This window comes from Delphinus delphis, chromosome X (genome assembly GCF_949987515.2).
Source record: "Delphinus delphis chromosome X, mDelDel1.2, whole genome shotgun sequence".
Classification (NCBI taxonomy): Eukaryota; Metazoa; Chordata; class Mammalia; order Artiodactyla; family Delphinidae; genus Delphinus; species Delphinus delphis.
Genome location: NC_082704.1, coordinates 69,305,639 through 69,331,458, shown reverse-complemented (window position 1 = coordinate 69,331,458; position 25,820 = coordinate 69,305,639). Strand labels below are relative to the sequence as shown.

The 25,820-nt window shown below is 44.9% G+C and overlaps 2 protein-coding genes across 2 annotated transcripts; both read left to right on the top strand.

The window, feature by feature from the left end:
* Positions 1-8,786: 8,786 nt before the first annotated feature.
* Positions 8,787-9,662, top strand: LOC132418760 (OTU domain-containing protein 6A-like). Its single transcript, XM_060002743.1, has one exon. The coding sequence runs from the start codon at positions 8,787-8,789 to the stop codon at positions 9,660-9,662; it is 876 nt and encodes a 291-aa protein (XP_059858726.1).
* Positions 9,663-17,731: 8,069 nt separating this feature from the next.
* On the top strand, positions 17,732-18,607 carry LOC132418762 (OTU domain-containing protein 6A-like). The gene has a single exon (XM_060002744.1). It carries the CDS (start codon positions 17,732-17,734, stop codon positions 18,605-18,607), a length of 876 nt encoding a protein of 291 aa, XP_059858727.1.
* The last annotated feature ends 7,213 nt before the right edge of the window (positions 18,608-25,820 follow it).

The window sequence follows — 25,820 nt, the reverse complement described above, 5'->3', positions numbered from 1 at the left end:
CTGATGCATCTGCATGCATCCCACCATCCTAACACCAAAGAGAAAAATGGTGAAGGCTCTTTGGGGGCTTCTAATTCTTAGTCTTATCCTCCTCCATCATCTCCCCACCCCATCCTTTTAAAATCCCTAGAGATTCTGAGGCTCACAGACTGTCAGAGCTGGAAGGACTCTCCAAGGTTTCTAATTCCAAGTTACTCATGGAGGGCTCCTCATGGCTGTCATCGAGTGCCCTGCCAGTGAAATCCTTCTTCCTGCTCTCAGACCGAGGCCCAGCTCTCCACTGGTCCTACTCTACTCCCCTGGAAACAGACAAAAAAAACAAAGTTAGTCCTTCCCTAACATAGCAGTTTTTACCCCACCCTCATAGGGTTCCCAGATAGAATACAGGATGCCAGTTAAATCTGAATTTCACATAAACAACGAATAATGTTTTAGTATAAGTATGCCCCAAATATTGCATGGGACATACTTATACTAAAACATTCACTGTTCACCTGAAATTCAAATTTAATGGTGTCTTGTGTCTTTATTTGCTAAACTTGGCAACCCTCAGTCCCAGGATCATGTGGTCAGCAGTTGACTTTTTCTGTCACATCCAGAGAGCAGACCCCACTCAGTGACCTAGGGAGGCCCGTGGGTCACCTCCAATTTCTCAGCTGACCCAGAGATCATGGTAGCTCCCATCTTCTGCACTTAATGGTTTAGTCAAATTCTTTCAAAGGTGTCCTCACTATGCTAGGGGGTTTTTCCTGCACACTTCACACCCACACCCATCCCATCCAACTCTTCTGCTTGTTGGGCAGGGCTTTCTGGTTCAAGTTCCAGTCTCCCTTTCTCACAGCTGGCAAACTAAGAATGATCAGGAGGTGGAGGCTGACCAAGAAACCAAAACAGAACGTTAGGGATGGGGGCAGGAAAGGCCAAGACTGACTCAGCTGGAAGGTGCCAGAGGACTGGAGATGGCTGCTCTCCTCTGCCCTGGTGGGCAACAGGGACCTTTCCTATTTCCAAAGGGACCCCAGGATTTGGGGGGCTCACATGGCCATTTTTCCCAGAAGACTCACCCTTACATCTAACCTCATGCCACTGGTGACAGTAACGAGTCTCACACTCTCCTACATGAACGCATGTGATCCCTTAGCAGATGGGGAAGGAGAAGCTACACTGAGTATATAGACCATTGATAAGGAGGAAAAAAGGAAGAAACAGGGCTGGGACCCTAGTCAAGAGCAAGATTGTTCCAAAGCTCAGCTTTAATTTTGCATGCCATTCTGCAGTTCCTTGTTTTTTGTTTTGTTTTGTTATTTTAGGTACAGTTCTTATTTTATTGCAAGGCACACAATCATATATACAATGCATAATTATCACCTTCTAAGTACAAGATATAAAGAATATACATTAAAGACTATATGGATATGCTTCTGTTTCAGAGAAGAAAACTGCCTTAGGGCAAGCAGGTTCAAGCCCTTTTGGGAACAGATTTTCATATTTATGCTGAATCTTCCAAACAGTTCTTGCTTAGAAAATAAATCTCACTGAGTGGACATACAATCTTGTCACAGTTTTCTCCTTAAAAAGCTCTAATTTAAAGCCAGCCAATGTATTCCTGTTATTCCAGTTATTCTTCTTATGTCCCAGTACTAGATAAAACACCTATAAATTGCCTGATAACAGTTATACAGATTTAAGAACTTTATTTCTCAGTAATGCATCACAGAATGAAACCATTTTCTTAAGACTTATGTGAATTTTCCTTGATTTTTTCAAAACTATCTTTCCAAACTATGCTTCCTTTTTAGTATTAAGTCTGGAGTTTTGACTTAAACTCTACATAGGGGATACATCCAGATTCATAAGAGTAAAACAAGACGCTAACAGTAGTTCTACTCTTCTTCCAGTCGGAATTATGGTTTTTCATCCTCATTGCCGCCTTCTGCACAGTTTTATTTCTCTGCAATTTTCTGACCCCTCACTAGGTCCTGTTTTCCAGTTCTTGCCAGGGACGGGAGAAGGGACTCATGAAGGAAGCTGAATTCAAGGCTAGATACGTGCAGTTCTGGTCCCAAAGAGACACAATGGACAGTACACTCCTTGCTGTGACTGGAGAACAGGAACATGACGAGATGGGACACAGACACACACTCTCACATACTGTGCATGCACACAGTATCCACACATGCACACACACACACAATGCACACGCACACATACACTCAACTCTCACACACACGCATACACACCTTTGACAAAGAAATATATTTGTGTAAGAGATATTTTTCCTAACATACATGATTCACTTTAACATCCTTTAAAGTACTGCCCTAAAATGACCCTAAAATTACATACCCGTCCTCTCGTCTTCTGCTTTGGGGTCTCTGGTGCTTCCAACAATGGAGAAGCTTGGAACACCGTGACCTCACAGGCACTGAGAGCTGTATCTCTCTCTCCTGGGGCTGCAAACTTAGCCACGAAGAGATGCAGGACGCTCAGGTTAATCTTTAGACTGCAATAATGGCAAGATGCTATGAGGGCATGTGGAGTGTGAATTTAAAGAGATTGTCATATTTCCCACATCAACAGGGTTTGTTCCTGGAACCCTCCATTTAAATATCCCTCCCGTATGATGGCCAAAATTTTTAACCATGGGGTGAATGTCAACCAGTATTTAAGCCATGCCTATGTACTTTTAGTTATAAGAATACAAGGACACCTAAGAAAATCAATGAAATGTAAGAAATGCTCAAAAGAGCACTTCATTTTCATCAGGGAAAACCTTGCCCCGCTGCCTTCACTCAGCTGTGCTAGGTGCCATGAAAATCTGCAAAGTAGACAAACATCATCACAGTAAAATTCTGAAACCGCGTACAAACTCTCCCATGCAAGGTATGTTTCCAAAAGGAAAGAATACACACACAAGAGAGAAAGTACTCGGTGAACAGAACCTATCGATGTAGTGATGGCGGTAGTTATATAGTCTATACATTTGATTTTCCTATAAGTTCCAGAGGATGCTGCCCTAATAACATACGAGCTTAAAGAAGAGATGGCTGTTATTTCTAAATTAGCCCTTTCTTCTGCCCAGGCAAATTGCAGAAAAAGCCATTACCTTGAAACCATACGTTTCTGCAGTTCCTTGTTTTTTGACTGTCTTCCCCTACTTGGCTATAAGCTCCTTGAGGTTAGGGATCTTTGTCTACTGTGTTCATGGTTATATCCACAGTGCCTAGCACAGTGCCTGGCATCTCGTAGGACTGATAAATGGTGGCTGACCGAATGAGAAAAGCAGTTCAAGCATAGGAGTACAGTCAAGGACAAGTCTGGGGTCAGTATAGAAACCCAGCATGAACAGAGCAGGAAACTCTTATGACCTTAGAGCCTGAAGGGACAGGTGGGAGGGTGAGGAAAGAACAAATCCTCAGAAAGATACCCAAAATACCTTCAGTGAGGTTGGCTTCCTGTTGCTCAATCTCCCGGCCTCCTTACTCACACTCCAACACCTATACCCCAGCGATATAATCCTGCATCTCCGAGTGCTGGGGAGTGATTCTCCAGATGCATAGGAGCTGTGAGCAACTGTAGCATCCAAGATGAGATGATTTCCTCACATCTTCTCTCTTTACACCAAAATATCATTGTATGCTATTGTTTCTAATTAGGAAAACTTGAATATAATGGCTTGTGTTTGACAATTTCTCAGCAGCCCTTGAGCTCACTGGAAATCTCCCTCTGATGTGAGCTAGGAACCCAGTCCAGACAGACACTTAAGGACCAATAAACTCTGAACTAATGAGTATGCTGATTACCATGGAAACTGCTATCTCTGCTGGCCTATGAAGGGGAGGAGGACTGGCGGTGATGAAATGAAATGGGGAGGATGTGTGAGAATGGAGTGGGGGCAGGAGCTGGGAGGTAGGGACTAGGGTAAGGTAGAGGAAAGGAACTTCCATTTATTACTGTCTTCCTCGGAGCCAGACACTGAACTGGGTGCCTGACATACATTTGATCATCACAGCCCCCTGCAAGACAGGCATTAATTCTTTTCCCCTCCCACCTCACCAACGGGCAAAGCATATGCTGTTGATCAACAAGATGACCTATCACCATTCCCAATGCTTCTTATTGGAAAAGATAGCCTTGAACTCCCTGCCAACTAATCCTTATCAAAAACTCAGCTGTGGACGTTACTGAGCTCTGCCCACCAGAGCAACAGCCAGCTCTACACACCACCATTCTCTCCCATCAGGAAACTTGCACAAGCCTCTTAGATAGCCTATCCACCAGAGGGCAGACAGCAGAAGCAAGAAGAACTACAATCCAGCAACCTGTGGAACAAAAACCACATTCAAAGAAAGATAGACAAGATGAAAAGGCAGAGAGCTATGTACCAGATGAAGGAACAAGAGAAAACCCCAGAAAAACAACTAAATGAAGTGGAAATAGGCAACCTTCCAGAAAAAGAATTCAGAATAATGATAGTGAAGATAATCCAGGACCTCAGAAAAAGAATAGAGGCAAAGATCGAGAAGATGCAAGAAATGTTTAACAGAGACCTAGAAAAATTAAAGAACAAACAAGCAGAGATAAACAATACAATAACTGAAATGAAAACTACACTAGAAGGAATCAATAGCAGAATAACTGAGGCAGAAGAACGGATAAGTGACCTGGAAGACAGAGAGATGGAATTCACTGCTACGGAACAGAATAAAGGAAAAAGAATGAAAAGAAATGAAGACAGTCTAAGAGACTTCTGGGACAACATTAAGCACAATAATGTTCACATTATGTTGTGAATAGGGGTCCCAGAAGGAAAAGAGAGAAAGGACCGAAGAAAATATTTGAAGAGATTATACTTGAAAACTTCCTTAACATGAAAAGGAAATAACCACCCAAGTCCAGGAACTGCAGAGACTCCCATACAGGATAAACCCAAGGAGAAACAAGCGAAGCACATAGTAATCAACGTGGCAAAAATTAAAGACAAAGAAAAATTATTGAAAGCAGCAGGGGGAAAACGACAAATAACGTACAGGGGAACTCCCATAAGGTTAACAGCTGATTTCTCAGCAGAAACTCTATAAGCAAGAAGGGAGTGGCATGACATATATAAAGTGATGAAAGGGAAGAACCAACAACCAAGATTATTCTACCCAGCAAGGATCTCATTCAGGTTCGATGGAGAAATCGATTAGCCCCACAACTATTAAGGAAAACAATTTTGTAATTTTAATGCTCCCCCAACAGCAATCTTTTGGCCCAGATGTTTTCACTGAAGAATCCCACCAAACACTGAAAGCATTAACTCTGTTACATAATCTCTTCTAGAAAAACAGAAGAGGAAGGAAGACTTCCAAATTCATTTTATGAAGCTAGTATTACCCTAATATCAAAACCAAACAAAACAGTACTGAAAGAGAAACCTACAGGCAAATATCTCTCATGAAGGTAGATTTTTAAATCCCTAGTAAAATCTTAGCAAATAGAATTGAGCGACGTATATAAAGAATTGTAAACCATGACCAAATGGGGTTAATTTCAGGGATGCAAGACTGGTTCAATACTTGACAGTACATCAACGTAATCCACCATATTAATAAGCTAAAGAAGAAAAATCACACAAACAATTCAATTGATACAGAAAAAAATATTTGACAAAATTCAATACCCATTCATATTACAAAAAAAAAGTCTCAGAAAAATAGAGAGGGGAATTTCCTCAACTTGATAAAGATCATCTACCAAGAAAACCCAAAAAAACCCTGCAGCTAATTCATACTTAATGTTGAAAGATGAAATACTTTCCCCCAAGACCCAGAACAAAGCGAGCCTGCCCGCCCTCACCACTCTTATTCAATATAGTGCTAGAAGTTATAATCAGTGCAATAAGGCAAAAAAGGGAAATGAAAGGATACAGACTGGAAATATGAAATAAAACTGTCCCTATTCACAGGCAACATGATTCTCTACATAGAAAATTCCAACGAATCTACCAAAAAGAAATAAAATATAAAACACCTAGAAATAGTAAGTCAGTTGAACAAGGTCATAGAATACAAGATGAACATACAAAAGTCAACTGTATTTCTGTATGCTAGCAATGCACATGTGAACACCAAAATTAAAAACACAATACCATTTACAATCACTCAGAGAATGAAATGCTTAAATGTAAATCTAACAAAATATGTGCAGGACATATATGCTGAAAATTATAAAACATTCATGAAAAAAATCAATGAAAATTTAAATAAATGGAGATACATACCCAGGTGTTCATGGATTGGAAAACTCAACGTAGTAAAGATGTCAATTCTCCTCAAATTAATATATGGCTCTAACACAATTCCTATGAAAATCCCAGAAAGATTTGTTTGTAGATATAGACAAGATTATTCTAAAATTTATATGGAAAGACAAAGAATTAGAATAGCTAAAACAATTTTGAAAAAAGAATAAAATTGAAGGAAAGGGTCTACCTATATTCAAGATTTATTCCATAGTAATCAAGACTATGGTGTTGGAGGAGGGATAGACACATTGATCAATGGGAAAGAATAGAGAATCCAGAAATAGACATACACAAACATGCCTAACTGATTTTTGACAAAGATGCGAAACCAATTCAATGGAGGAAGCATAGCATTTCCAGCAAATGATGCTGGAGGAATTGGACCACCACAGGCAAAAGAATGAACCTTGGCTTAAGCCTCAAACTTTACATGAAAATAAACACAAAACAGATCACAGGTTTCAACTTAAAACGCAAAACTATAAAACTTTTAGTAAAAAAAAAAAAAGGACAAATTCTTTGGTATCTAGAGTTAGACAAAGAGTTCTTGACACCAAAACCATGACTTAGAGAGGAAAAAATGGATAAATTGGACTTCATCGAAATTTAAAACTTTTGCTCTGAGAGACACCAAGAGATGAAAAGACAAGTTACAATGTGGGAGAAAATACTTGCAAAGCACATATCCAACAAAGAACAAGTATCTAGAATATAGAAAGAAGTCTCAAAACTCAGTGGTAAAAAACAGTCCAGTTATAAAATGGGCAAATGACGTGAAGATTTTACCCAAGAGGATACAGCACAGATGGCAAATGGGCACATGAAAAGATGAACATGATTAGCCACCAGGGAAACACAAATTAAAACCACAGTGAGATGTCACTACACATCTATCAGAATGACTAAAAATAAAAAATTATGACAACACCAAATGCTGGTGAGGATGCAGAGAAACTGGATTCCGCATACACTGCTGGTGAGAGTGCACAATGGTACAATCACTCTGGAAAATAGCTTCTTAAAAAACTAAACATACACTTACAATATGACCCAGAAATTGCACTCCTGGGCATTTTTTCCCAGAGAAATGAAGCCCTGTGCTCACACAAAAAACCTGTATATGGGTGTTTATAGCAGGGATTGTAACAACCCCAAACTGGAAATAACCCAGAGGTCCTTCAACAGGTGAATGGTTAAATGAACTACAGTACATCCATATCATGGAATACTACGTAGCAATAAAAACGACTGAAGTTTTGATATATGTAAAAACTTGGACAAATGTCCACTTTCCTCCTTTGTAACAAGGAGGAGGTTGTCTCAAGAGCCTTCCCGTTTGGGAGTTCAAGATACAGATGAGCAGAGTGGGGCAGGATGAGAGCATGTTTGAAAGAGCTTAGGGATTTTATTTTACTTTATTTTATTTTATTTTTTAGAACTTTTAGAGATTCAAAATAATCAGAAGGAAGTGGCTTGATGAAGGTCAACTGCCGTGCTTCATGGGAGCCCATTTGGGAAGCTGGGAACCCAGGAGAAGGGGAGTTTAGGGTAGGTGCATTCTGTTGGCACGAGACGAAGTCTGCTCAGCTGTAGTGAACTTTCAGGTTGTTGCTTTCTCACACTGAGATGGGACAGGGTGGATTTGAGGCCTAAACTGAAAGGATTCTGTGTTCCCAGGAACATAAGGAAATATCTTTGTTCTGATACACAAAATTAAGGGTTCAGGGCTTCCCTGGTGGCACAGTGGTTGAGAGTCCGCCTGCCGATGCAGGGGACACGGGTTCGTGCCCCGGTCCGGGAAGATCCCACGTGCCGCGGAGCGGCTGGGCCCGTGGGCCATTGCCACTGAGCCTGCGCGTCCGGAGCCTGTGCTCCGCAACGGGGGAGGCCACGACAGTGAGGGGCCCGCGTACCACACACACACACACACACACACACAAAATTAAGGGTTCATCAGTCAAGGCAGCTAAAGAACTGGAGAGAGCCACATTACCTCCTGAACACTGGGACCAATGACAAGTCCAGTGTCAGAGCACATTCAGCTGGTGTAACAGTATTTGTCATGTGATTCTCAAGCAGGACCAGTGTCTGCATTGTGTTCAGGCTAGGAAGTGAAGTACGCAGTTCAGAGTCCACGAAAACCTCCACAAGCTCAGTTGCTGCACATAACGCACAAAGGTGGGATTTTACATCCGGGACAGGAACCCCGCTGAAACCGGAAGCACGTATTGCCACGTGGTCTAATGGGAGCATAGGTAGGGTCTCCCAACAGCCAATCCTAGTGCCAGGAGTGTTTAGGAGGCGTAGCCGCGGAGAGACAGCGGCCAATGGCAGAGAGGTCCGTTAATAGAGTGAAGGCAACGGCGGGTGAGGGGAACAGAGTACAGCCGCCAGGGGAGGCTGAGGAGCTCTAGGCAGTTCGGTGGTCAGACTGTTCACGTGAAGTGTAGCGGTACTTCAGCCACCAAACTTCGATTCTCGCCCGCCCTTAAACATCATGGGAGATTCACAGAGTGAGCATCAGCGGATGTTACGACGCCACAGCCGCGAGAAGACAGAGCTGCAGGCCCACATTCAGGGCATGAAGAGCTCGATCCCCAAGAGCGACAAGCAGAGAAGAAAGCAGTTGCTCCTCGATGTGGCTCGCCTCGAGGCCGAGATGGAGCAGAAGCACCAGCAGGAGCTGGAGAAGTTCCAGGAGAGTTTCCCTGATAACAGCAGCCTCGATTCTGTCACTGAAGATCTGGCCAAGCTGGATCTCGAGAACAAGCCTCCTCACCTCTGGAGGGCACAGAGAAAGCACAAAAGAAAGGAGGCCTTCAATAGAGAAAGCCAGGATTGGATGGACAAGGCTGAGAGGGAGCATCTGGCCAGCTTGCGCCATGACGAGGAAATGAAGCTCGGCGCCATCCTGCGGGCCAAGCATCTGGAGGTGAAGGATATCCCGGCCGACGACCACTGCATGTACCGCGCCATCCAAGACCAGCTGGTGTTCTCCGTGACCGTGGGGAGCCTGCGGAGGCGCACCGCCGAGTACATGCGGCAGCATGTCGACGACTTCCTGCCCTTCTTCAGCAACCCCGAAACCGGCGACGCCTGCAGCCGCGACGACTTCTTGAGCTACTGCGACGACATCGTGTTCAGCGCGTCGTGTGGAAGCCAGCTCGAGCTGAGGGCCCTGTCGCACGTCCTGCAGACCCCCATCGAGGTGATCCAGGCCAACTCGCCCGCCGTCGTCATCGGAGAGGAGTACACCAAGAAGCCGCTCACCCTGGTCTGCAAGCAGTACTCCTACAGCAGCGCGGAGCACTACAACTCGGTGAAGCCACTCGACACCGGCTCCGGCGGGAGCGTGGCCCGGCGTCTCATCTAGGCCCGCTGCCGCCATCGCCGTGGCGGCCGCCGTTGGAGCCGAATCTGCCGCCGCCGCGTCTCCTCAGCAGGCTCCGCTTTTTTCCTTCGGTTTTCTCAAGGTTTTGTTTATTCATTTTACTTAGAGCTCACCCCTCTCTCCTCCCCCGCCCCCCCCTTCTTCCTCCCTCGCTCTTCTATCCTCCTCGATCGTCCCTGGGTTGCTTCTTTCACGGGGTAGGGGGACCGGAGGCCGGTGACCAGGAAGAGATCTGTACCGTCCTACCCTAGCGGAGTGAGTTTGCCAAGTTCTCACCTTTCTTGCCCTGAAGGGTCTCTGCGCCCGCACCCAAGAGAACTGGTCACGTTGCAAGTAACTTTGGGGTTCAAAAAATGGCAACTTGGTTTGATGTGTTCTTCACTTGGGGAAAAAAATCAGTTTAGCTCAGAATCTTCCGGTTGCCCCGTGAATGTATTCATTACTTAAAGTTGGAGTTGATGTGAATGAAATGATTTGGGAATGCCTTTTGCTTAGTTCTTTGGGGAAAAAAATGTATCGTGGGCTGTTTGGGGGTTTTGCTTTCCACTTCAACAGGGCTACTCAGGAGACGTCTCAAGTTACAAACAAGACCTCCTCTAGTTTTTTTTTTTTTTTTGGCTGCACTGGGTCTTCCTTGCAGTGTGGGGGCTCTAGGCGCGCAGGTTTCAGTAGTTATGGTGTGTGGGCTTAGTAGTTGTGGCTTGCAGGCTCCAGAGCGCAGGCTGAGTAGCTGTGGCTCACAGGCTTAGTTGCTCCGCGGCATGTGGGGTGGGGTCTTCGCTGACCAGGGCTCGAACCTGTGTCCCCGGGATTCTTAACCACTGAGCCACCAGGGAAGCCCTAGTATTTCATTTTGTTTTTTCATAAAACCTTGTATAGTTGCAAATTAATTACAGTTGTTTAGATGTTTCCTGAATTGTAAATAATGTTTGTTAACTTTAGAAGTTAAATGTAAGTGTTAAATGTAGAAAGTAGATTTACCTAAACTGATAGGCTAGATAAGGCTTGCTCTAAGATGTGAACGATCTCAATTTAATTTCCTTTATTAAATATAAGAAAGGACATGACTTTATTCAAGTAGTTGATTCATTTCATTATATCTGCAATTGATGTGAACTAAGAAGAGGCAAACTGATAGGTAGTTTAACTTGCTGTGAGGGGTGACATCAACTACTAAGTTTCCTTTATTCTCAGACATAAAAGGGTATAACGTTGTTCAAGCAGTTGGTCCACTTTGTTCTATCTACAACTGGTATGAATGTGAAAGATCTGAATTTAGTCGTTTTCCTTAATTCTTAGAGATAAAAAGTATTTAAAGAGAGATTTTTAAAAGTATTAAAGTAGTTGATTCATTTTGTTATATCTGCAACTGGTATGAAGCAAAAAAAAAGTGAGCAATAAACTTGTTGATATTTGAGACTTGTTGATATCTTGAATTTGCCAAAAAATGTAAAAGTGAAATGATTTGCAGTAAACAATTAAAAAATTTAACCTTTAGATCCTATATTTCAGTGAGATTACTTAAATTCATTTAAAAATTCTTTGTACACACCAAATGTTCTAAAATGAAATATACAAAGGGGAAAAGGGGAACAGTAGTTTGTTTAAAGAATAAAAGCAGTTTAAAAAAATACCCGGTTTTCCATTTTTGTATAGCTGACTTAGTTCATATAGAGTTTGTATCCCAGGATCGACTTCAGCAAAGGAATCCTGGAGGGTTAGGGAGCAGGAGTGAAGGGGGAGGACACAGTGACAGATGAGGCTTTTGGAAGGAGGAATGGGCCTGCAGTCTTGATGGTGGCCTGGAGTGGAATATCTCCCAGGGAAGGATTTAGGGAGTAACAAGATAGTTGAAGCTATCCTGACTTGATGTTTCACTCAGTGCAAACATCATGAAATGGCTTCAGTTAAGGATGTTCTCATTGCTATGCATGAAAAAGAATTCTCACTTTCAAAAACTTGCCAGTCCAGGGCTAGTTGCAGGAGGGAAAGAAGTGCCACTGTTTTTTTTTTTCTTGAAGGCAGGGGGTGGGGGGGGAATCTGTTTTCAAAATACAAATATAGAAATCCTGCCAGATAGCTCACTGTGTAAATGTGTGCATCACATACATTTTCAGATAGCCAGCTGGCTGAGAAGAGGAAGTCCCTGAGAAAACTAGGTATTTGAATGCATTGTGAGAAGAGAGCCTTTTATAGGGATGAGAATGCTGGCTGGGGAAGGAAGAATAGGCCAGGAAGGGAGGCATAATCTGTAGAAGGGGGCCTGGCCTGGAAAAAGGGTGAAAACTGGGGAAGGGGTCTGTCTAGGGAGATGAATGGGACGTGGCAGGGGAAAGGGGAACAGGCAGAAGAAGGGGAGATGGCTAGGTAAGGACACCTGTGTGGACTGGGGCACAGGGTGAAGAAGGAGGCCAGGCTAGGAAGGGGATAATGGAGAGAGGGCTGCCTATGGAAGGAGGACTTGGCTGGTCAAGGGAAAGAGGCTTAGTTGAGTTAGGAGGCAAAGGATGAGAAAGGAATCCTTGACTGTTCAAGGGGGAAAAGCCTGGGGAATGGCACCTGAGCAGGGAAAGAGATCTGGCTGGGAAAGTAGGCTTAAGCTGGGGAAGAGGGTGAGGCTGGGGAAGGGGCCTGGATGTGGGAAGGGGCCTGTCTTGGAAAAGGAGCACAGACTTGATAGGGTGGCACAAGCTGAGGATGGGAGACTGGCTGGGCTGGGGGAGATTGGGGGATGAAAATATCCTGGCAGGGAAAGGTGGCCTGCCCAGGGAGGGGCTCTGGCAGGGGAATGGGGCCTGGGAGGGAGGCACAGGCTAGGAAAGGAACCTGGTGGCAGGAGACGTACGAATGCTGAGACCGACATAGGCTGGGCATGGGGTAATAGGTGGGTTGATGGACCTGGCTGGAAGAGGGGCATTAGCAGGTGGAGAGGGCCTGCTAGGGCAGGGATCCTGCCTGGGAACGAAGGCGTGTGTCCTGGCTGAGGGAGGGCACGTGGTTGAGGAAAGGGACCTAGCTGGGGCCACAGGCTAGGGATGGGGAGAAGGTCTGGCTGAGGAGGGGGAATAAGCTAGGGAAGGGCTTTGGTTGAGGAAGAGGTATACCGGTTGAGGAAAGGTACCTTACTGGGAAGGAGGCCCGCCTGGGAAAATGAGCTTAGACTGGGGAAGAGGCTGTTAGGTCCCTGGGTGAAGAGAACCTGGCTGTGGGGAGGAGTTTGGCTGGGAAAGAGTTCTCAGCTGGGGGCATGTGTGTGTGAAGGGGTGCCGGCAGGGAAACATCACATGGTTGGGGAGGAGACTTTACCGGTGATGGAGAGCTGAGAGAGGAGGATGCGTGGCCAGGGAAGGAGGCACTGGCTATGAAAGGCCAGTGAAGGGGGAACTCCTTGGAAAAGTGGTCCAGCTGAAAAGGGAGAAGGCTGGGCACAAGCACTTGGCTGTCAGAAGGAGGCCCTTTCTGGAGAAGGGGTCCCGTGAGGGCAAGGGAACAAAGGGTTGCAAAGGGGCTTTGCCCGGGGAAGGGTAGCCTGGCTAAGGAGGCTGTCAACAGGGTCTCAGGTCGGGGAACAGGCCCTGGCTGGGTGAGGGGCCTGCGAGCAGAAGGGTCCTGCATGGGGAATAAGACAGGCTGGGGTTGAGGCCTGCCTGGGGAGGGGAGGCTGGCAGCATAGGATGGTAAAGAGGCTGGGCTGTGGCCCAGGGTGGGAAAACTTCCAGACAAGTGGCTAGAGGCTGGAGAGTTGGACACAGGCTGGTAAGATGGCTGGTTTAGAAAGGGGGCCAATCCAAAGAAGGAGGCATAGGCTGAGGAAGAGGCTCTGGCTGGGGAAAGGGGCCTGGCCAGGCAAGGGGACATAGGCTGGGGAAGGAAAACCAAGTTGGATCAGGGAGCCTGGGCACGGGCTGGCGGGGGTGGGTGGGTAACAAGCTGGGGCAGGGGCCTGGGTAGGGTTGCTGCAAAAGAGGATACTGGCTGGGAATGTGACTCCGCTGGGGTGAGGGTCTAGGTGGGTATAGGGGAAGCCTGCCTAGGAGGGGAAGGGAACCAGGCTGGGGAGCTAGCCTTGGCCAGGGAAGGGGGCATAGGTAGCTGGGGAGGCAGGTATAAACGGACAAAGAGAGCCCGGCTGAGAAGAGGGCCTGGCTGGCTTCGAAGCACAGGCAGGTTAAGGGTTTCTGATGGGGGAGGGGCTTATCTGCTGGGGCAGGGTGCATAATGTGGGGAAATGGGACTACCTGGGGAAGGGGGCTTGGCTCCAAGGGGGTATAGAAAACGACAAATAACGTACAAGGGAACTCCCATAAGGTTAACAGCTGATTTCTCAGCAGAAACTCTATAAGCAAGAAGGGAGTGGCATGACATATATAAAGTGATGAAAGGGAAGAACCAACAACCAAGATTATTCTACCCAGCAAGGATCTCATTCAGGTTCGATGGAGAAATCGATTAGCCCCACAACTATTAAGGAAAACAATTTTGTAATTTTAATGCTCCCCCAACAGCAATCTTTTGGCCCAGATGTTTTCACTGAAGAATCCCACCAAACACTGAAAGCATTAACTCTGTTACATAATCTCTTCTAGAAAAACAGAAGAGGAAGGAAGACTTCCAAATTCATTTTATGAAGCTAGTATTACCCTAATATCAAAACCAAACAAAACAGTACTGAAAGAGAAACCTACAGGCAAATATCTCTCATGAAGGTAGGTTTTTAAATCCCTAATAAAATCTTAGCAAATAGAATTGAGCGACGTATATAAAGAATTGTAAACCATGACCAAATGGGGTTAATTTCAGGGATGCAAGACTGGTTCAATACTTGACAGTACATCAACGTAATCCACCATATTAATAAGCTAAAGAAGAAAAATCACACAAACAATTCAATTGATACAGAAAAAAATATTTGACAAATTCAATACCCATTCATATTACAAAAAAAAAAGTCTCAGAAAAATAGAGAGGGGAATTTCCTCAACTTGATAAAGATCATCTACCAAGAAAACCCAAAAAAACCCTGCAGCTAATTCATACTTAATGTTGAAAGATGAAATGCTTTCCCCCAAGACCCAGAACAAAGCGAGCCTGCCCGCCCTCACCACTCTTATTCAATATAGTGCTAGAAGTTATAATCAGTGCAATAAGGCAAAAAAGGGAAATGAAAGGATACAGACTGGAAATATGAAATAAAACTGTCCCTATTCACAGGCAACATGATTCTCTACATAGAAAATTCCAACGAATCTACCAAAAAGAAATAAAATATAAAACACCTAGAAATAGTAAGTCAGTTGAACAAGGTCATAGAATACAAGATGAACATACAAAAGTCAACTGTATTTCTGTATGCTAGCAATGCACATGTGAACACCAAAATTAAAAACACAATACCATTTACAATCACTCAGAGAATGAAATGCTTAAATGTAAATCTAACAAAATATGTGCAGGACATATATGCTGAAAATTATAAAACATTCATGAAAAAAATCAATGAAAATTTAAATAAATGGAGATACATACCCAGGTGTTCATGGATTGGAAAACTCAACGTAGTAAAGATGTCAATTCTCCTCAAATTAATATATGGCTCTAACACAATTCCTATGAAAATCCCAGAAAGATTTGTTTGTAGATATAGACAAGATTATTCTAAAATTTATATGGAAAGACAAAGAATTAGAATAGCTAAAACAATTTTGAAAAAAGAATAAAATTGAAGGAAAGGGTCTACCTATATTCAAGATTTATTTCATAGTAATCAAGACTATGGTGTTGGAGGAGGGACAGACACATTGATCAATGGGAAAGAATAGAGAATCCAGAAATAGACATACACAAACATGCCTAACTGATTTTTGACAAAGATGCGAAACCAATTCAATGGAGGAAGCATAGCATTTCCAGCAAATGATGCTGGAGGAATTGGACCACCACAGGCAAAAGAATGAACCTTGGCTTAAGCCTCAAACTTTACATGAAAATAAACACAAAACAGATCACAGGTTTCAACTTAAAACGCAAAACTATAAAACTTTTAGTAAAAAAAAAAAAAGGACAATTTCTTTGGTATCTAGAGTTAGACAAAGAGTTCTTGACACCAAAACCATGACTTAGAGAGGAAAAAATGGATAAATTGGACTTCATCGAAATTTAAAACTTTTGCTCTGAGAGACACCAAGAGATGAAAAGACAAGTTACAATGTGGGAGAAAATACTTGCAAAGCACATATCCAACAAAGAACAAGTATCTAGAATATAGAAAGAAGTCTCAAAACTCAGTGGTAAAAAACAGTCCAGTTATAAAATGGGCAAATGACGTGAAGATTTTACCCAAGAGGATACAGCACAGATGGCAAATGGGCACATGAAAAGATGAACATGATTAGCCACCAGGGAAACACAAATTAAAACCACAGTGAGATGTCACTACACATCTATCAGAATGACTAAAAATAAAAAATTATGACAACACCAAATGCTGGTGAGGATGCAGAGAAACTGGATTCCGCATACACTGCTGGTGAGAGTGCACAATGGTACAATCACTCTGGAAAATAGCTTCTTAAAAAACTAAACATACACTTACAATATGACCCAGAAATTGCACTCCTGGGCATTTTTTCCCAGAGAAATGAAGCCCTGTGCTCACACAAAAAACCTGTATATGGGTGTTTATAGCAGGGATTGTAACAACCCCAAACTGGAAATAACCCAGAGGTCCTTCAACAGGTGAATGGTTAAATGAACTACAGTACATCCATATCATGGAATACTACGTAGCAATAAAAACGACTGAAGTTTTGATATATGTAAAAACTTGGACAAATGTCCACTTTCCTCCTTTGTAACAAGGAGGAGGTTGTCTCAAGAGCCTTCCCGTTTGGGAGTTCAAGATACAGATGAGCAGAGTGGGGCAGGATGAGAGCATGTTTGAAAGAGCTTAGGGATTTTATTTTACTTTATTTTATTTTATTTTTTAGAACTTTTAGAGATTCAAAATAATCAGAAGGAAGTGGCTTGATGAAGGTCAACTGCCGTGCTTCATGGGAGCCCATTTGGGAAGCTGGGAACCCAGGAGAAGGGGAGTTTAGGGTAGGTGCATTCTGTTGGCACGAGACGAAGTCTGCTCAGCTGTAGTGAACTTTCAGGTTGTTGCTTTCTCACACTGAGATGGGACAGGGTGGATTTGAGGCCTAAACTGAAAGGATTCTGTGTTCCCAGGAACATAAGGAAATATCTTTGTTCTGATACACAAAATTAAGGGTTCAGGGCTTCCCTGGTGGCACAGTGGTTGAGAGTCCGCCTGCCGATGCAGGGGACACGGGTTCGTGCCCCGGTCCGGGAAGATCCCACGTGCCGCGGAGCGGCTGGGCCCGTGGGCCATTGCCACTGAGCCTGCGCGTCCGGAGCCTGTGCTCCGCAACGGGGGAGGCCACGACAGTGAGGGGCCCGCGTACCACACACACACACACACACACACACACACAAAATTAAGGGTTCATCAGTCAAGGCAGCTAAAGAACTGGAGAGAGCCACATTACCTCCTGAACACTGGGAACAATGACAAGTCCAGTGTCAGAGCACATTCAGCTGGTGTAACAGTATTTGTCATGTGATTCTCAAGCAGGACCAGTGTCTGCATTGTGTTCAGGCTAGGAAGTGAAGTACGCAGTTCAGAGTCCACGAAAACCTCCACAAGCTCAGTTGCTGCACATAACGCACAAAGGTGGGATTTTACATCCGGGACAGGAACCCCGCTAAAACCGGAAGCACGTATTGCCACGTGGTCTAATGGGAGCATAGGTAGGGTCTCCCAACAGCCAATCCTAGTGCCAGGAGTGTTTAGGAGGCGTAGCCGCGGAGAGACAGCGGCCAATGGCAGAGAGGTCCGTTAATAGAGTGAAGGCAACGGCGGGTGAGGGGAACAGAGTACAGCCGCCAGGGGAGGCTGAGGAGCTCTAGGCAGTTCGGTGGTCAGACTGTTCACGTGAAGTGTAGCGGTACTTCAGCCACCAAACTTCGATTCTCGCCCGCCCTTAAACATCATGGGAGATTCACAGAGTGAGCATCAGCGGATGTTACGACGCCACAGCCGCGAGAAGACAGAGCTGCAGGCCCACATTCAGGGCATGAAGAGCTCGATCCCCAAGAGCGACAAGCAGAGAAGAAAGCAGTTGCTCCTCGATGTGGCTCGCCTCGAGGCCGAGATGGAGCAGAAGCACCAGCAGGAGCTGGAGAAGTTCCAGGAGAGTTTCCCTGATAACAGCAGCCTCGATTCTGTCACTGAAGATCTGGCCAAGCTGGATCTCGAGAACAAGCCTCCTCACCTCTGGAGGGCACAGAGAAAGCACAAAAGAAAGGAGGCCTTCAATAGAGAAAGCCAGGATTGGATGGACAAGGCTGAGAGGGAGCATCTGGCCAGCTTGCGCCATGACGAGGAAATGAAGCTCGGCGCCATCCTGCGGGCCAAGCATCTGGAGGTGAAGGATATCCCGGCCGACGACCACTGCATGTACCGCGCCATTCAAGACCAGCTGGTGTTCTCCGTGACCGTGGGGAGCCTGCGGAGGCGCACCGCCGAGTACATGCGGCAGCATGTCGACGACTTCCTGCCCTTCTTCAGCAACCCCGAAACCGGCGACGCCTGCAGCCGCGACGACTTCTTGAGCTACTGCGACGACATCGTGTTCAGCGCGTCGTGTGGAAGCCAGCTCGAGCTGAGGGCCCTGTCGCACGTCCTGCAGACCCCCATCGAGGTGATCCAGGCCAACTCGCCCGCCGTCGTCATCGGAGAGGAGTACACCAAGAAGCCGCTCACCCTGGTCTGCAAGCAGTACTCCTACAGCAGCGCGGAGCACTACAACTCGGTGAAGCCACTCGACACCGGCTCCGGCGGGAGCGTGGCCCGGCGTCTCATCTAGGCCCGCTGCCGCCATCGCCGTGGCGGCCGCCGTTGGAGCCGAATCTGCCGCCGCCGCGTCTCCTCAGCAGGCTCCGCTTTTTTCCTTCGGTTTTCTCAAGGTTTTGTTTATTCATTTTACTTAGAGCTCACCCCTCTCTCCTCCCCCGCCCCCCCTTCTTCCTCCCTCGCTCTTCTATCCTCCTCGATCGTCCCTGGGTTGCTTCTTTCACGGGGTAGGGGGACCGGAGGCTGGTGACCAGGAAGAGATCTGTACCGTCCTACCCTAGCGGAGTGAGTTTGCCAAGTTCTCACCTTTCTTGCCCTGAAGGGTCTCTGCGCCCGCACCCATGAGAACTGGTCACGTTGCAAGTAACTTTGGGGTTCAAAAAATGGCAACTTGGTTTGATGCGTTCTTCACTTGGGGAAAAAAATCAGTTTAGCTCAGAATCTTCCGGTTGCCCCGTGAATGTATTCATTACTTAAAGTTGGAGTTGATGTGAATGAAATGATTTGGGAATGCCTTTTGCTTAGTTCTTTGGGGAAAAAAATGTATTGTGGGCTGTTTGGGGGTTTTGCTTTCCACTTCAACAGGGCTACTCAGGAGACGTCTCAAGTTACAAACAAGACCTCCTCTAGTTTTTTTCTTTTTTTTTTTTTTTGGCTGCACTGGGTCTTCCTTGCAGTGTGGGGGCTCTAGGCGCGCGGGTTCCAGTAGTTATGGTGTGTGGGCTTAGTAGTTGTGGCTTGCAGGCTCCAGAGCGCAGGCTGAGTAGCTGTGGCTCACAGGCTTAGTTGCTCCGCGGCATGTGGGGTGGGGTCTTCGCTGACCAGGGCTCGAACCTGTGTCCCCGGGATTCTTAACCACTGAGCCACCAGGGAAGCCCTAGTATTTTATTTTGTTTTTTCATAAAACCTTGTATGGTTGCAAATTAATTACAGTTGTTTAGATGTTTCCTGAATTCTAAATAATGTTTGTTAACTTTAGAAGTTAAATGTAAGCGTTAAATGTAGAAAGTAGATTTACCTAAACTGATAGGCTAGATAAGGCTTGCTCTAAGATGTGAAAGATCTCAATTTAATTTCCTTTATTAAATATAAGAAAGGACATGACTTTATTCAAGTAGTTGATTCATTTCATTATATCTGCAATTGATGTGAACTAAGAAGAGGCAAACTGATAGGTAGTTTAACTTGCTGTGAGGGGTGACATCAACTACTAAGTTTCCTTTATTCTCAGACATAAAAGGGTATAACGTTGTTCAAGCAGTTGGTCCACTTTGTTCTATCTACAACTGGTATGAATGTGAAAGATCTGAATTTAGTCGTTTTCCTTAATTCTTAGAGATAAAAAGTATTTAAAGAGAGATTTTTAAAAGTATTAAAGTAGTTGATTCATTTTGTTATATCTGCAACTGCTATGAAGCAAAAAAAAAGTGAGCGATAAACTTTTGTTGATATTTGAGACTTGTTGATATCTTGAATTTGCCAAAAAATGTAAAAGTGAAATGATTTGCAGTAAACAATTAAAAAATTTAACCTTTAGATCCTATATTTCAGTGAGATAACTTAAATTCATTTAAAAATTCTTTGTACACACCAAATGTTCTAAAATGAAATATACAAAGGGGAAAAGGGGAACAGTAGTTTGTTTAAAGAATAAAAGCAGTTTAAAAAAATACCCGGTTTTCCATTTTTGTATAGCTGACTTAGTTCATATAGAGTTTGTATCCCAGGATCGACTTCAGCAAAGGAATCCTGGAGGGTTAGGGAGCAGGAGTGAAGGGGGAGGACACAGTGACAGATGAAGCTTTTGGAAGGAGGAATGGGCCTGCAGTCTTGATGGTGGCCTGGAGTGGAATATCTCCCAGGGATGGATTTAGGGAGTAACAAGATAGTTGAAGCTATCCTGACTTGATGTTTCACTCAGTGCAAACATCATGAAATGGCTTCAGTTAAGGATGTTCTCATTGCTATGCATGAAAAAGAATTCTCACTTTCAAAAACTTGCCAGTCCAGGGCTAGTTGCAGGAGGGAAAGAAGTGCCACTGTTTTTTTTTTTTTCTTGAAGGCAGGGGGTGGGGGGGGAATCTGTTTTCAAAATACAAATATAGAAATCCTGTCAGATAGCTCACTGTGTAAATGTGTGCATCACATACATTTTCAGATAGCCAGCTGGCTGAGAAGAGGAAGTCCCTGAGAAAACTAGGTATTTGAATGCATTGTGAGAAGAGAGCCTTTTATAGGGATGAGAATGCTGGCTGGGGAAGGAAGAATAGGCCAGGAAGGGAGGCATAATCTGTAGAAGGGGGCCTGGCCTGGAAAAAGGGTGAAAACTGGGGAAGGGGTCAGTCTAGGGGGATGAATGGGACGTGGCAGGGGAAAGGGGAACAGGCAGAAGAAGGGGAGACGGCTAGGTAAGGACACCTGTGTGGACTGGGGCACAGGATGAAGAAGGAGGCCAGGCTAGGAAGGGGATAATGGAGTGAGGGCTGCCTATGGAAGGAGGACTTGGCTGGTCAAGGGAAAGAGGCTTAGTTGAGTTAGGAGGCAAAGGATGAGAAAGGAATCCTTGACTGTTCAAGGGGGAAAAGCCTGGGGAATGGCACCTGAGCAGGGAAAGAGATCTGGCTGGGAAAGTAGGCTTAAGCTGGGGAAGAGGGTGAGGCTGGGGAAGGGGCCTGGATGTGGGAAGGGGCCTGTCTTGGAAAAGGAGCACAGACTTGATAGGGTGGCACAAGCTGAGGATGGGAGACTGGCTGGGCTGGGGGAGATTGGGGGATGAAAATATCCTGGCAGGGAAAGGTGGCCTGCCCAGGGAGGGGCTCTGGCAGGGGAATGGGGCCTGGGAGGGAGGCACAGGCTAGGAAAGGAACCTGGTGGCAGGAGACGTACGAATGCTGAGACCGACATAGGCTGGGCATGGGGTAATAGGTGGGTTGATGGACCTGGCTGGAAGAGGGGCATTAGCAGGTGGAGAGGGCCTGCTAGGGCAGGGATCCTGCCTGGGAACGAAGGCGTGTGTCCTGGCTGAGGGAGGGCACGTGGTTGAGGAAAGGGACCTAGCTGGGGCCACAGGCTAGGGATGGGGAGAAGGTCTGGCTGAGGAGGGGGAATAAGCTAGGGAAGGGCTTTGGTTGAGGAAGAGGTATACCGGTTGAGGAAAGGTACCTTACTGGGAAGGAGGCCCGCCTGGGAAAATGAGCTTAGACTGGGGAAGAGGCTGTTAGGTCCCTGGGTGAAGAGAACCTGGCTGTGGGGAGGAGTTTGGCTGGGAAAGAGTTCTCAGCTGGGGGCATGTGTGTGTGAAGGGGTGCCGGCAGGGAAACATCACATGGTTGGGGAGGAGACTTTACCGGTGATGGAGAGCTGAGAGAGGAGGATGCGTGGCCAGGGAAGGAGGCACTGGCTATGAAAGGCCAGTGAAGGGGGAACTCCTTGGAAAAGTGGTCCAGCTGAAAAGGGAGAAGGCTGGGCACAAGCACTTGGCTGTCAGAAGGAGGCCCTTTCTGGAGAAGGGGTCCCGTGAGGGCAAGGGAACAAAGGGTTGCAAAGGGGCTTTGCCCGGGGAAGGGTAGCCTGGCTAAGGAGGCTGTCAACAGGGTCTCAGGTCGGGGAACAGGCCCTGGCTGGGTGAGGGGCCTGCGAGCAGAAGGGTCCTGCATGGGGAATAAGACAGGCTGGGGTTGAGGCCTGCCTGGGGAGGGGAGGCTGGCAGCATAGGATGGTAAAGAGGCTGGGCTGTGGCCCAGGGTGGGAAAACTTCCAGACAAGTGGCTAGAGGCTGGAGAGTTGGACACAGGCTGGTAAGATGGCTGGTTTAGAAAGGGGGCCAATCCAAAGAAGGAGGCATAGGCTGAGGAAGAGGCTCTGGCTGGGGAAAGGGGCCTGGCCGGGCAAGGGGACATAGGCTGGGGAAGGAAAACCAAGTTGGATCAGGGAGCCTGGGCACGGGCTGGCGGGGGTGGGTGGGTAACAAGCTGGGGCAGGGGCCTGGGTAGGGTTGCTGCAAAAGAGGATACTGGCTGGGAATGTGACTCCGCTGGGGTGAGGGTCTAGGTGGGTATAGGGGAAGCCTGCCTAGGAGGGGAAGGGAACCAGGCTGGGGAGCTAGCCTTGGCCAGGGAAGGGGGCATAGGTAGCTGGGGAGGCAGGTATAAACGGACAAAGAGAGCCCGGCTGAGAAGAGGGCCTGGCTGGCTTCGAAGCACAGGCAGGTTAAGGGTTTCTGATGGGGGAGGGGCTTATCTGCTGGGGCAGGGTGCATAATGTGGGGAAATGGGACTACCTGGGGAAGGGGGCTTGGCTCCAAGGGGGTATAGAAAACGACAAATAACGTACAAGGGAACTCCCATAAGGTTAACAGCTGATTTCTCAGCAGAAACTCTATAAGCAAGAAGGGAGTGGCATGACATATATAAAGTGATGAAAGGGAAGAACCAACAACCAAGATTATTCTACCCAGCAAGGATCTCATTCAGGTTCGATGGAGAAATCGATTAGCCCCACAACTATTAAGGAAAACAATTTTGTAATTTTAATGCTCCCCCAACAGCAATCTTTTGGCCCAGATGTTTTCACTGAAGAATCCCACCAAACACTGAAAGCATTAACTCTGTTACATAATCTCTTCTAGAAAAACAGAAGAGGAAGGAAGACTTCCAAATTCATTTTATGAAGCTAGTATTACCCTAATATCAAAACCAAACAAAACAGTACTGAAAGAGAAACCTACAGGCAAATATCTCTCATGAAGGTAGGTTTTTAAATCCCTAATAAAATCTTAGCAAATAGAATTGAGCGACGTATATAAAGAATTGTAAACCATGACCAAATGGGGTTAATTTCAGGGATGCAAGACTGGTTCAATACTTGACAGTACATCAACGTAATCCACCATATTAATAAGCTAAAGAAGAAAAATCACACAAACAATTCAATTGATACAGAAAAAAATATTTGACAAATTCAATACCCATTCATATTACAAAAAAAAAAGTCTCAGAAAAATAGAGAGGGGAATTTCCTCAACTTGATAAAGATCATCTACCAAGAAAACCCAAAAAAACCCTGCAGCTAATTCATACTTAATGTTGAAAGATGAAATGCTTTCCCCCAAGACCCAGAACAAAGCGAGCCTGCCCGCCCTCACCACTCTTATTCAATATAGTGCTAGAAGTTATAATCAGTGCAATAAGGCAAAAAAGGGAAATGAAAGGATACAGACTGGAAATATGAAATAAAACTGTCCCTATTCACAGGCAACATGATTCTCTACATAGAAAATTCCAACGAATCTACCAAAAAGAAATAAAATATAAAACACCTAGAAATAGTAAGTCAGTTGAACAAGGTCATAGAATACAAGATGAACATACAAAAGTCAACTGTATTTCTGTATGCTAGCAATGCACATGTGAACACCAAAATTAAAAACACAATACCATTTACAATCACTCAGAGAATGAAATGCTTAAATGTAAATCTAACAAAATATGTGCAGGACATATATGCTGAAAATTATAAAACATTCATGAAAAAAATCAATGAAAATTTAAATAAATGGAGATACATACCCAGGTGTTCATGGATTGGAAAACTCAACGTAGTAAAGATGTCAATTCTCCTCAAATTAATATATGGCTCTAACACAATTCCTATGAAAATCCCAGAAAGATTTGTTTGTAGATATAGACAAGATTATTCTAAAATTTATATGGAAAGACAAAGAATTAGAATAGCTAAAACAATTTTGAAAAAAGAATAAAATTGAAGGAAAGGGTCTACCTATATTCAAGATTTATTTCATAGTAATCAAGACTATGGTGTTGGAGGAGGGACAGACACATTGATCAATGGGAAAGAATAGAGAATCCAGAAATAGACATACACAAACATGCCTAACTGATTTTTGACAAAGATGCGAAACCAATTCAATGGAGGAAGCATAGCATTTCCAGCAAATGATGCTGGAGGAATTGGACCACCACAGGCAAAAGAATGAACCTTGGCTTAAGCCTCAAACTTTACATGAAAATAAACACAAAACAGATCACAGGTTTCAACTTAAAACGCAAAACTATAAAACTTTTAGTAAAAAAAAAAAAAGGACAATTTCTTTGGTATCTAGAGTTAGACAAAGAGTTCTTGACACCAAAACCATGACTTAGAGAGGAAAAAATGGATAAATTGGACTTCATCGAAATTTAAAACTTTTGCTCTGAGAGACACCAAGAGATGAAAAGACAAGTTACAATGTGGGAGAAAATACTTGCAAAGCACATATCCAACAAAGAACAAGTATCTAGAATATAGAAAGAAGTCTCAAAACTCAGTGGTAAAAAACAGTCCAGTTATAAAATGGGCAAATGACGTGAAGATTTTACCCAAGAGGATACAGCACAGATGGCAAATGGGCACATGAAAAGATGAACATGATTAGCCACCAGGGAAACACAAATTAAAACCACAGTGAGATGTCACTACACATCTATCAGAATGACTAAAAATAAAAAATTATGACAACACCAAATGCTGGTGAGGATGCAGAGAAACTGGATTCCGCATACACTGCTGGTGAGAGTGCACAATGGTACAATCACTCTGGAAAATAGCTTCTTAAAAAACTAAACATACACTTACAATATGACCCAGAAATTGCACTCCTGGGCATTTTTTCCCAGAGAAATGAAGCCCTGTGCTCACACAAAAAACCTGTATATGGGTGTTTATAGCAGGGATTGTAACAACCCCAAACTGGAAATAACCCAGAGGTCCTTCAACAGGTGAATGGTTAAATGAACTACAGTACATCCATATCATGGAATACTACGTAGCAATAAAAACGACTGAAGTTTTGATATATGTAAAAACTTGGACAAATGTCCACTTTCCTCCTTTGTAACAAGGAGGAGGTTGTCTCAAGAGCCTTCCCGTTTGGGAGTTCAAGATACAGATGAGCAGAGTGGGGCAGGATGAGAGCATGTTTGAAAGAGCTTAGGGATTTTATTTTACTTTATTTTATTTTATTTTTTAGAACTTTTAGAGATTCAAAATAATCAGAAGGAAGTGGCTTGATGAAGGTCAACTGCCGTGCTTCATGGGAGCCCATTTGGGAAGCTGGGAACCCAGGAGAAGGGGAGTTTAGGGTAGGTGCATTCTGTTGGCACGAGACGAAGTCTGCTCAGCTGTAGTGAACTTTCAGGTTGTTGCTTTCTCACACTGAGATGGGACAG